Source organism: Dipodomys spectabilis, unplaced genomic scaffold (assembly GCF_019054845.1).
Source record: "Dipodomys spectabilis isolate Male_0828 unplaced genomic scaffold, ASM1905484v1 ptg000210l, whole genome shotgun sequence".
Classification (NCBI taxonomy): Eukaryota; Metazoa; Chordata; class Mammalia; order Rodentia; family Heteromyidae; genus Dipodomys; species Dipodomys spectabilis.
In genome coordinates, this window is record NW_024870887.1 from 3892353 (window position 1) to 3903354 (window position 11002).

At 43.2% G+C, this 11002-nt stretch overlaps 1 protein-coding gene across 3 annotated transcripts; it reads right to left on the reverse strand.

Annotated features, from left to right (window-relative positions):
- Positions 1-251: 251 nt before the first annotated feature.
- Positions 252-10936, reverse strand: Supt7l (SPT7 like, STAGA complex subunit gamma). Of its 3 annotated transcripts, XM_042696681.1 has the most exons (6): positions 10643-10936; positions 8937-9038; positions 6914-7509; positions 4668-4992; positions 2576-2813; positions 252-1023 (listed from the first exon to the last, which is right to left on the reverse strand). In XM_042696681.1, exons 3-6 carry the CDS (start codon positions 7324-7326, stop codon positions 761-763), a joined length of 1239 nt encoding a protein of 412 aa, XP_042552615.1. In that variant the 5' UTR covers positions 7327-7509; positions 8937-9038; positions 10643-10936; the 3' UTR covers positions 252-760. The 3 variants fall into 3 exon arrangements, with proteins under 3 accessions (XP_042552615.1, XP_042552617.1, XP_042552616.1); XM_042696683.1 differs by lacking the exon at positions 8937-9038; XM_042696682.1 differs by lacking the exons at positions 8937-9038; positions 10643-10936 and adding an exon at positions 8036-8075.
- Between the last annotated feature and the right edge of the window lie 66 nt (positions 10937-11002).

Here is an 11002-nt window from a genome sequence, read left to right on the forward strand (position 1 = left end):
CCACAGATCTCTAATTTCTTGAGACTTCATAGGGAGCAAAAACAGCCTAAAAAATAAGACTGATAAAAAAATAAGACTGTTAAGTGGGCACTGGTGGCTTACCCCTAGAATCATAACTACTCAAGAGGCTGAGATCTGAGGATCACAGTTTGAAGCCAGCCTATGCAGACAAATCTGAGATTCTTATTTTCAGTTAGCCAACAAAAAGCTGGAAGTGCAGGCATTACTCAAGTGATAAAGTATCATCAAGTGAAAGCTTAAGGCTCTGAGTTCAAGCCCTAGCCTGAACTCAGTGCCAGCTCAGAAAAACAATGACAAAAGCTTTGTTGTGTTTAGCTATTTCTTGTTACATATTAGTAATGGATTCTCAATGACTTGAACCAAAACTAAGTTAAACAAAAAATGGTATGTGATACTGGCATGAGTCTGTTCAAACAAAGTTTTGAAGTTTAGCCAATATCTCAGTCCTCCTTTGTGTGCAAGGTAGATCACTCTGCTTCTTCTCAGTTGTGCAAGACAAATGGCGGCAGAGAAGCTAAGGAATGTGTGTCATCAGCCAATAAAACAATGGCTAGGGAAAGTGCTTTGGTCTTCTGATTACTATGCCAGCATTGTGATCAATTCACCAACAGTGGCTTGGTTGTTGTAGAAAACTATAAAAACAACGCCACAGTAAAATGTAACCTTGCTTGGTTAGGCCCATTGTATCTAAGAATAGGAATCAAATCAGTTATGAAAACAAATGCTAACACATTTGCTGTTATATCTTCCTCAGTCTCTTCTTGCAGCGCTGGTTGAAAACAGGGGAGGATCCCATGAGGCTGTCAGTGGAGTGGGAACCATAGCTGCTGTCTGAGTCGTCAGGGCTCTGTGGGATCCCAGCTTCACTCATGCCTGACATGGGCTCCTCGAAGACATCACCACCCAGCACACCGTGCCCGGACACGTTGCCTTCTTCACTCTCCTGAGGCTCCATTTTCACATGGGCCAGGTTCCAAAGAGGAGAAGCATTTACCTCTGCACCTAGAGACACAGGGAACAGCCTGGTAAACCTAACGGTAATATCCCACAATGACTAATGTCCTAGGAGTTCAGGTTTGACCTTGATTCTGTACTTGGCTGGAGCACATGGCTGTTAATCTGTGCTTCAAAAATTGTGTAACTGTGTAATCCCAATCCCAATCTGTTCTGCACACCTTTTTTTTTTAACTACTTTCACCTGTCCTTGCTTTGCCTCTCTTAGTCCCATGTTCCCCTAAACCAAAAAATAAAACTACAGGTGCAAAGACTGCACAGCTCACAGAAAACCACAACTTAATCAGTTGTTTAGGTTGCCTGTCTTTCTTTCTTTTATGGGCTGACTTGTTTTCCTGCCTTTTCACTCTGGTCCTCTCACACGATGAAAACATAATGATTACTACATAATGCTGATAGCAATTCCCTACTTGTCTTCACTGACGAGTCGTATTCCTTACACCTTTACCTCCTGTCACTCTCAATGTATTCTAGCAAGGTTGTCCTGCTGGGGTTTTGTTTTTTATAGTGCCAAGCTTGGGCCTTGAACTCAGGGCCTGGGTGTCGTCCCTGAGCTTTTGTGCTCAAGGCTAGCACTATCATTTGAGCCACGGGTCTACTTTTGGCTTTTCTGGTAGCTATTTGGAGATAAGAGTCTCATAGACTTTCTTGCCCCTGCTGGCTTTGAATCTTGATTCTCGGATCTCAGCCTCCTGAGTAGCTAGCATTACAGCTGTGAGCCACTGGTGACCAGCTAAGGTTGTCCTGCTGTAATTCCTGTTTCTTCCCTGGTAAAGTCATTCTTCCCAACACCAGCTTAATTCCACTTGAGTCACATTTGGGGATTTGCTATTTGAATTATTGTGTACTGATGAAGTGATACTTTATATCTGTAAACAAATAAGTGCCCTGATGTATTTGCAGTTTAAGTGACTCAAGTATTGCATCAGGCTGAGTCTAGTGGCTCATGCCTGTTATCTCAGCATTTAAGAGGCTGAGGTAGGAGAATCTCAAGACTGAGATCAAGCTTGAGATAAAATAAATACACAATATTGTAGTAAGAAAGTAACACATCTGCTGTCCTGGTTTCTAAACTTATCCCAGTGTCTACCAGCAAGAGACCACCTATCTCCAACAATGTGCCAGTATTTCAATCTCTTTCACCTATAACCTGTTGGAAGTCCCCCAGAGCTTGAGCAATTAACACTCCCTCACATATCAATTAAAGGCACAGGAAGAACTAGCACAGACTACCAAAGGCAGGACAGGAGATTTGCCCAACCAGCTGGATCAGCTGCAGTAATCAAGAGGATAATACACACTGCACTCAGGACCTAACTGGAGATTATTTGAAGGAATGCGTATAATGTGCCAGGCCTCTCTCCACCATTAGGCAGGAAAGAGCTCATCTCTCTAGATCACTGAAGCTTGTCAGTTTTAGAACTTTCCACTCTGCCCACTCCTACTTTTGTTCTCCCACCTCTAGAGCTTGACTCCAAAATGCACTAAGTGCTGACTGACGGATCTCCTCAAACTAAATAAGTACATAGATCTCTCTTACTTGAAGCCTGTGGTGAAGCTTCCACCTCCAAGTTAGACGGGAAGCGCTCACTCTGAGCCCCGAGGACTCCCATGGGCAGGGACTGATCTCCAGAGGCAAGGTCAGCCTCCGGTTCCTCGCTGACGGGAAAGGCAATGTCGCTCACAGGTTCCTCCTTGATCTTCACAGGTTTGGTGTCTTCTGTGGCCTTCTCAGGATTGACAATCCTTTCATATTCTTCGGAGAGTTGCTTACTGATCTGTTGACAAGCAGGAGTTAATTTCCCAAGCACATGTTAGAAGAAAGTTGAATAGTTAGCTTGTGGCAGTCCATGGAGAAGCCAACAGAATAGGAAGAACACAGGAGTTTTAAAGCCCCTACCAGGGTTGGGTGGTACAGCATTTGTTTAGTTCAGCATGTGATTGATTAGTCATGAGTCCTATGCCAAGCAACACAAAACAATGAAGCAATTTCCACTGCCAGTGGAAGGTTTTGGTGTAAGGTGTTGACTTTGCATTTACATATGATAGACACATGAAGAAAATTATCAGAAAATGCTTCACCATTCATGCCTGTAATGTTAGCTACTTAGGAGGCTGAGACTTTAGAAGATAGTATTTTAAGGCCAGCTCAGGAATACAAGTCCCTGAGATTCCCATCTGCAAAATAACCAGCAAAGAGCTGGGCTTGAGGCATAGTTCAAATGGCAGAGTGCCAGCCATGAGCAAGAAAATTTAGTAAGAACAAGGCACTGAGTTCAGTCTTGGTATAAGCACTAAAACAAAAAAATTTACATAAAAGTAAAAAAAACAGAATGGAATGAAAGATTACATTTTTGTCCATAAAAATGAACTCTTGAGCTGGGTGCCCGTGGCTCACACCTGCAAACAAAACAGCTGCGAAGAAACAGATCCAATGGGTTGCAGTTTGCAGAAAAATCTGAGATTTCATCTCCAAAATAACTAGCAATAAAGCCAGTCTAGAAGCATGGCTCAAGTGGTTGGGTGCCAGCAAGGAAGCTGAGCCAGCTCAAGACAGTGAGTTCAAACCCTGGCACTGGCAAAACAAAAATCCCTACCAAAAAACTAACATTTGGGCAGGCATAGTGGTATGTACTTACAGTCCTAGTACTAGGGAAGAAGGGATGGAAGGATGGGGAAGGAGGATTAAGAGTTTGCGGCTAGCCTGGGCTACATAGTGAAACCTGACTCAAAAACTAAAACCAAAACCAAACAAAGCCCCCTAACTTGGGGCTGGGAAGGTGGCTCAGTGTTAGAGTGCTTGCCTTGCATGCATGAGGCCCTGAGTTCGATTCCTCAGCACCACATAAGCAAAAGGAAAAAAGCCAGAAGTGGCGCTGTGGCTCAAGTGGTAGAGCACTAGCCTTGAGCTGAAGAGCTGAGGGACAGCGCCCAGGCCCAGAGTTCAGGCCCCACGACTAGACAAAAAACAAAACAAAACAAAAAAAACCCTCCTAACTTGGACCTATATACCCTAGGCAAATACTAAACTGCTGGGAAATCTGTATCACTTAGCAAAGTCTCTCTCTCTCTCGCTTTTTTTTTTTTTGGTTGGATGTTAAAAATTACCATCTTAGATTTGGGGAAAACAGTGAATAAATAAGTGACTTAAGATCTCGAGGATTAGGGAAATGAGATGTCTGCAGTCTAACTAAAACTGGTATTCCCATCTTCCAGGCAACATCACTGTATTCTGCTATGTGTTCGTTATTCTGTCATCTGAAATTGCTGTGGTCATGATTTGTTTACTGGTTTTGTTTCCCTTCAACAAGACTGAAAGAAAGCTCAAAAGAATTTGTCTTCCTAACAGTGATATCCCACATCACCTGATGCACAATAAGCCATCGATAAATATTGGTTGAATGAAAGATGCTAACCACAGCCTTGGACTTCATACATCTTTGTATTTCTTCTAGAAGTATCACTGATTTTGGGGGGCGGGGAAGGCTTGCAATGGATAAAGGCCAATGGAACACAGCTAAGGAATGAGAAAAGTAAGTTAAATTCATTTTGTTCCATAAACCGGCGTTCTCTGGTCTAGAGCAACAGTGTTGGATCCTGCTGAATTGCTCCCTCTCCCAGGGTCACCTCACCTGGAGCATGTAGCTGTGATAGTCCTTGATGCGGTGCTGCCAGAACTTCTGGAGGGAAAGCACACTGCCAATCCCCACTTCGTGGAACACCTGCTCCATAACATCAGGGAAAGGGGTCTGTCCCATCAGGGCCTCCCGGTCCACAGCAAAGCGCAGCAACTTGGTGAACTTAAGGCAATACTCATGTGCCACATCGGTTAAGGTCTCCAGGACACTTTCATTAGCACACTCAAAGCCTGCATGGGCCAGGATTGTGGCCACTGCCTGGTAGAGAAGCTGTCGACAGGAGTGCCAGGTGAGTTCAGTCACAGGTTCCCCTTTCCCACTGAAAGCGGAGACATGGTACTGTTAATACTGCTCTTGCCAAAGAGCGACCTGTCTCTCGAGAAGTTTAACCATTTTAGTCAAATCACATGCCAAGCTTTCCAGGGAAAAGCAGCTGTTTCATTCCATGGCTTTCAGGCCGTGTCTCACAGCCTATGATTGCATCTCTGAGCTCTTCCACTTACATACTGAGTAGACGCCACATATCTACAATAAGCAGTAGGAAGGTTATCTGGAGGAAAGGAAGCTTCCTTCTCCTGACAGCTCAATATTGATCACTTGTAGAATGAAGCATAACAGAGTAGCTCATATCCTGTTCAATGAGGTGCTATTTCTCAATAGTTAACACACATGATGTTTTTGTTGTTTGTTTTTTTCAGTACTGGTTTAACTCAGGGCCACTTAGCCACACTTCTAGTTTTGCTAGGGTAATTCTTTTACAACTACAGAGACCTTTGTTTTTGGCACAGGTCCTGGATTTTGAACTCAGGGCCTGGTGCTGTCCCTGAGCTTTGTGCTCAAGGCAAACACTCTATCACTTGCACCACAGCTCCACTTGCAGTTTTTTTAGTAGTTAATTGGAGATAAGAAATCTCACAAGCTTTCCTGCTCAGTCTGGCTTCAAACTGCAGTCCCAAATCTCAGCCTTCTGAGTAGGATTATAGGCATGAGCCACTGGTGCCTGGCTCAGAGGCCATTTTTTTTTACTGAGAAGGAAACTCAGTTTTGTAGAAGCAACTAAAACATGCAACTTACAAAGCATTTACATCCTACCCTTTGCTGTAAAGTAGGAGATAGCCCAATATTATTATAATTCCTAATCACCAGGAAAGGAAACTAAGGTTCAGAGGAACTGACTTGCCAAATGTTGTTTTGCTATTAGTAAGTAATGGGTCTTTGGACTCCAGATCCCATATTTTTTCATAATACTGAAGAAATTTTAGGCTTTCTAAAAACAGCTTTCTGTCTGCTCTACTAAAAATAATTTTGAACAATTTTTTTTTCATGTTTTAAAAATTAGGTAGCTGCCTCTAGAAATTTACTATCTGGTATCTGCCTGCCTCTGACAAAGGAATTTTATTTTATTTTTTATTGTTTGGTGCTGGTCCTGGGGCTTGAACTCAGGGCCTTGGTGCTGTCCCTTTGAGCTTTCTGCTCAAGGCTAGCATGCTATAACTTGGGTCACAGCTCCACTTCCAGCTTTCTGGTGGTTAACAGTAGATAAGTGTCTCATGAACTTTTTTGCCTGGGCAGGCTTCGAATCATGATCTTCAGATCTCTGTCTCCTGAGTAGCTAGGATTACAGGCATGAGCCACTGGTGCATGGTAGAGTTCTGCATTTCTAACTACTAACCAGGTATGCTGATGCTGCTGGTATTGGATCAGATTTTTGAGTAACAAGGATCAAGAACTTTTTTTTTTTGGGGTCCGGTCATGGGGCCTGAACTCTGGGCCTGGGGGCTGTCCCTCAGCTCTTCAGCTCAAGGCTAGCGCTCTACCACTTGAGCACAGTGCCACTTCCGGCTTTTTTCTTTTTGCTTATGTGGTGCTGAGGAATCAAACCCAGGGCCTCAGGCATGCAAGGCAAGCGCTCTACCACTGAGTCACCTTCCCAGCCCGATCAAGAACATTTTTGCATTATTATTTTTTAAATAATGTTATCAAAATGAAAATGCACAATCTAAAATTTCTTGAGCTAGAGATGTAGCTCAGTGGTATAGTGCTTACCTATCTTGTACAAGACCTTGGATTCAATCCCTAGAACTGGAAAAAAAAAGGTTCTTGTATACACTTGTAGATTCCTAATACTAGGCACTCAATAAAAAACTAATGCATCAGAAAACCTAAAAAAATACAGACTCAACAAAGAATGAGAAACTTCATTTTTTTGAGGAAAGTAAGAGAGCAAAGCTTTCCCTTACCGATAAAAGTCACTCTCTGGGTCACTGTGCCGCATCTGGAAGGGTGCATTGAGATTCTTACAATCTAAAGGTAGGAGGTCATCAGGGAGAGGAGGTGAGCCAGGGCAGGGAGGAAGAGGTTCACTCTCTTCAGTCTTTATACCTTCTGTCTGTTGTTGATTCTGAGCCTGAGCTGCAGCAATAAGGCTGCGAAGACGGCGGTTGTGCTGGATCAACTGTATGGTATGGACAGTGAGGCTGCAGGGCTCCGAGGGGATGTCCAGCACAGTGGGGGGCTTTGGCTTGTTGGCTGAGGGCTGATGCAGTGGTGGGTCATGGACTTCCACCAGACGGAACTCCCGTGGGAGCAGATCAAAGGAACTTCTATTGGTCTGGCTTGAGGATATTGGTATTTCTCCCCAGTATCTCAACATTTTGAAATAAGAAGGGAACAAGTCTCAGTTTTAATGGAGATGATATCTTAAAAGATATCTTAAATCTCTGGCAACTGTAGAATATAGGTTTCTGTAGTGAAAAATGTGATGTCTAGGCAGTTATTTTAAGACCACTCTGAACAATGTCAGTATCAGCAAACTGTAGGGCCAAAGATACTCTCCCTGAAAAAAAAAAAAAAATAAGAAAAATACAAGTGTTAGATGCAATTGCCTTTTTTTAAAAAATTTTTTATTGTAAAAATACTATACAGAGGGTTACAGTTACATGAGCAAGTTAATGAGTACACTTCCTATTGAGCATTCTTACCCCCTCCATTGTTTTCCCCTACCATCCCTTCCCTCCCTACCTTCCCCGAGGTTCTTTTTTTTTTTAAATTGTGATTAAGTGATTACATAATTTCCCAAATTTCACAGTATTGTGGAATAATGATGCTCATTTAAAGTCACAAGTTCATTCTAACTTTCCTGGAGCAAATTGTCTATCACAGTCTATAACATATAACGGTGTACACATATACACCATACATGTGATCAGCAGCATGGGGATATTTAGTAGTGGTTCAACCAGATGAGTGGGAGTTCTTTGTTTCTTAAGTCCTGTTAGTTTTGTCGCATCACTAACATTTTGGATTTAGCATCCACTTTTCAGGGAGACCATGTACCGTTTGTCTCTTTGCTCTTGGCTTACCTCGCTCAACATGATTCCTTCTAGCTCCATCCATTTTCCTGCAAAGATGCAATTGCTTTTACACAATGACAATTCCCCTTGACTGAACCATAACGTACAATCTAAGTCATTAGTAGATGGACAGCTGCAAAGGTTTCTGGGCTCTAGCATCCACATTTTCTATTTCACTTCACTAATTCATTACCACCACATGTAAACCTAAACAATTAGCAAGGTACAATACTTAAATATGAAGCCTAGAGTATTTCTCAGGTATCTTAACATAACTGAGAAAGACAATAGCACTAAAAATACTAATAGATGGTTCTTATTCTCTGTGTGTTGGCACAGGAACATTTTAACTGATCTTGGTGGAAAAATTTATGACCCTCTAATCTAGTCCAGTGCTTTCACTTCTTACATATATACAGAAGAAGCAGATTTCTGTTGTCTTTTAACTGGTACCTTTTCCTGCCCCCACTCTCCCTTACTCTCTCCCATGTGCCTGTTCTGGGGCTTGAACTCAGGGCCTCATGCTGTTGATTAGCTATTTCTGTTTAGGGCTGTTACTCTACCACTTAAGCCACACATTCATTTCTGGCTTTCTGATGGTTAAGTGGAGGTAAAAGTCTCATGGACTTTTCTTCCCAGGATGGCTTTGAACCAAGATCCTCAGATCTCAGCCTCCTGAGTAACTAGAATTACAGGCATGAGTTACCAGCACCTGACTTTTTGGGAGACAATATTTTGCTATGTAGTCCAGACTCAGCCACTTGAGTACTAGAATTAGAGGTGTGGCCAATCACATGTAGGTTACGTAAATCTTCTTAAAATTCAAATCTAATGGCTTTCCTTTGCTGTAGGAAAAAGTCAGAATTCCTTGCCTTATTAGTCAACAAAACTCAGTCTGGCTTCAACTCACCTTTCTAGATTCATTGCCCATGTCTTTTCAAGTTCAACAAACATTAATTAAATGCCAGACATTATATAAGGAGATGAAGACCGACAGTTCAAGCTCTTAGACCTGAAAAAAAGAAAGTGAAAGAGAAATACTTTAATATGAAAGGATAAGGGAAGTGCTGTTTTAAGGCATAGACTTGGTACAATGGTATGGTAGAAGCACACATTTTTCTGGACTAAATGACCACCTTAGTTCTAACAATATCATTGCCCAATCTCCTCTCTTTCTTCCTTTGGGAGTATTGGGGATTGAACTGAGGACCTCAACTCTAACACTTGAACCACATCTCCAATTCCCTTTTTGCTGGTTAGAGATGTCTCATTTACTTTTCTGCCCAGACTGGCTTTGAGCCCCTATCTTCAGATCTCATCCTCCTGAGTAGCTAGGATTATTGATGGGAACCATGGGCACTCAGTTTCTTGAGAATGCCAGGCATTCCCACAATTGACTCTCTTTTGTATGTGCGTGCATATGTGTGCACAAGAATACATGTGTGACCCACTGGGGCTTAAACTCCGAGCCTCACATTCTCATATGCTTTTTTGCTCAAGGATGGAGAAAAGAGATTTGTCTGCCCAGGCTGGCTTTGAACTTGATCCTCAAATTTCAGCCTCCAGTCCTTAGGATTACAGGTGTGAACAACTAGCACCGGGTTCACAATTGATTCTTTAAACTGTGATCTCTGCCCCACCATCCTCTACATCGCTGTCAGCTAATTTTTTTTTTTTCGGTGGGGCTCGGGCCTGGGCACTGTCTGTCAGCTCTTCAGCTCAAGACCAGAGCTATACCACTTGAGCCACAGCACCATTCCTGTGTTTTTGGTGGTTAATTGGAGATGAGCTGTCTGGGCTGGCTTTGAACAGTGATCCTCAGATCTCAGCTTCCTGAGTAGCTAGGATTACATGTGTGAGCCACTAGTGCCCTGCCATCTGGTATTTTTTCTTATGGCTAGCTTAAGTCATCACCTTCTACCACTTCCCAAATGAATATTCCCTTTTATAATCTCAGATCACTTCACATGTCTTGTGTCTTGGGATTTATCCCTGGAGTTTAACCTGGGATTATCACAACCAACTTTATTCTCCCACCTAACTGTGATGGCTATGATCTTGGTACAGTGCCTGGCATTTATCAAGTGCTGACTATGTTGGAAGTTTTATTTTATTTTTTAGTTCGATTCTTTACCCAAACCTGTTAAATATGTCAGTCGCTGGTCACTCAAGTCTGTAATCCTAGTTAGTAAGGAAGTTGAGAACTGAGAATTACAGTTTGAAGCCAAAGGTGGCAGGAAGGTGCATGAGACTCCTACCTCCAATTGACGATCAAAAAGGAGAAATGGAGCTAAGGCTCTACTACCTCCAATTAACGATCAAGTGGTAGAGTGCTAGCTTTGAAGAGGAGAAAAAGCTCAAGGCCAGCACCCCAGTCTCGAGTTCAAGTCCCAGTACCAGCACCAGAACACATAACGCAACAACAAACCCAAAACCACTACCAAATAACCCTATGAAATAGATGTCACTGAGACCCCACTTTTCAGATGTGAAAGCTGAGGCCCAGTGTCACACACTAAGCCATGCTTCATTTCATAAGTAATGAATGAACAAACTAACAAAACCCTGGTCTCTTGCCTAGTATCACTGAAGGAAGCAGGAAGAGCTGGTACTGACCCAAGGAAAAGCCCAAGTTCCTCCGGGGGGCTTCTCGGTCACAGTCAGCAGGCGCCAATCACAGGATCCTGGGGTCGCCTGCAGGAAGACGGGGAGTCCAGGGCCCGAACCCAATAAAGCGCCTCGAGCACTCGCGGCCGCGTCCCAGGAAAAGGCGGGGATCCAGGAGGTCTGAGGCCGGGACCCCAGGAGGCCTGAGGCGAGGGCCTGGTTAGGCCTACAAGGCTGAGCCAAGGCTGCCGGAAGCGCTTCTTGTCAATCAAGCTTTGCCACCGGAAGTCATTACAATCTTGTTGCAACACCTAAACATGTCCCCGATTTGCTCAGCACCGCGGCAGCCGTTTCTTGTAATGATTACCT

Excerpts from the sequence above, each read along its gene's own strand:
- Supt7l (XM_042696683.1), bottom strand. The coding sequence starts at position 7,326 with ATGTTGAGATACTGGGGAGAAATACCAATATCCTCAAGCCAGACCAAT. Across the intron at positions 4,993-6,913 it reads CCAGAGAGTGACTTTTATCG|TGGGAAAGGGGAACCTGTGA; the intron begins GTAAGGGAAAGC and ends CTCCGCTTTCAG. Across the intron at positions 1,024-2,575 it reads AGCTTCACCACAGGCTTCAA|GTGCAGAGGTAAATGCTTCT; the intron begins GTAAGAGAGATC and ends CTGTGTCTCTAG.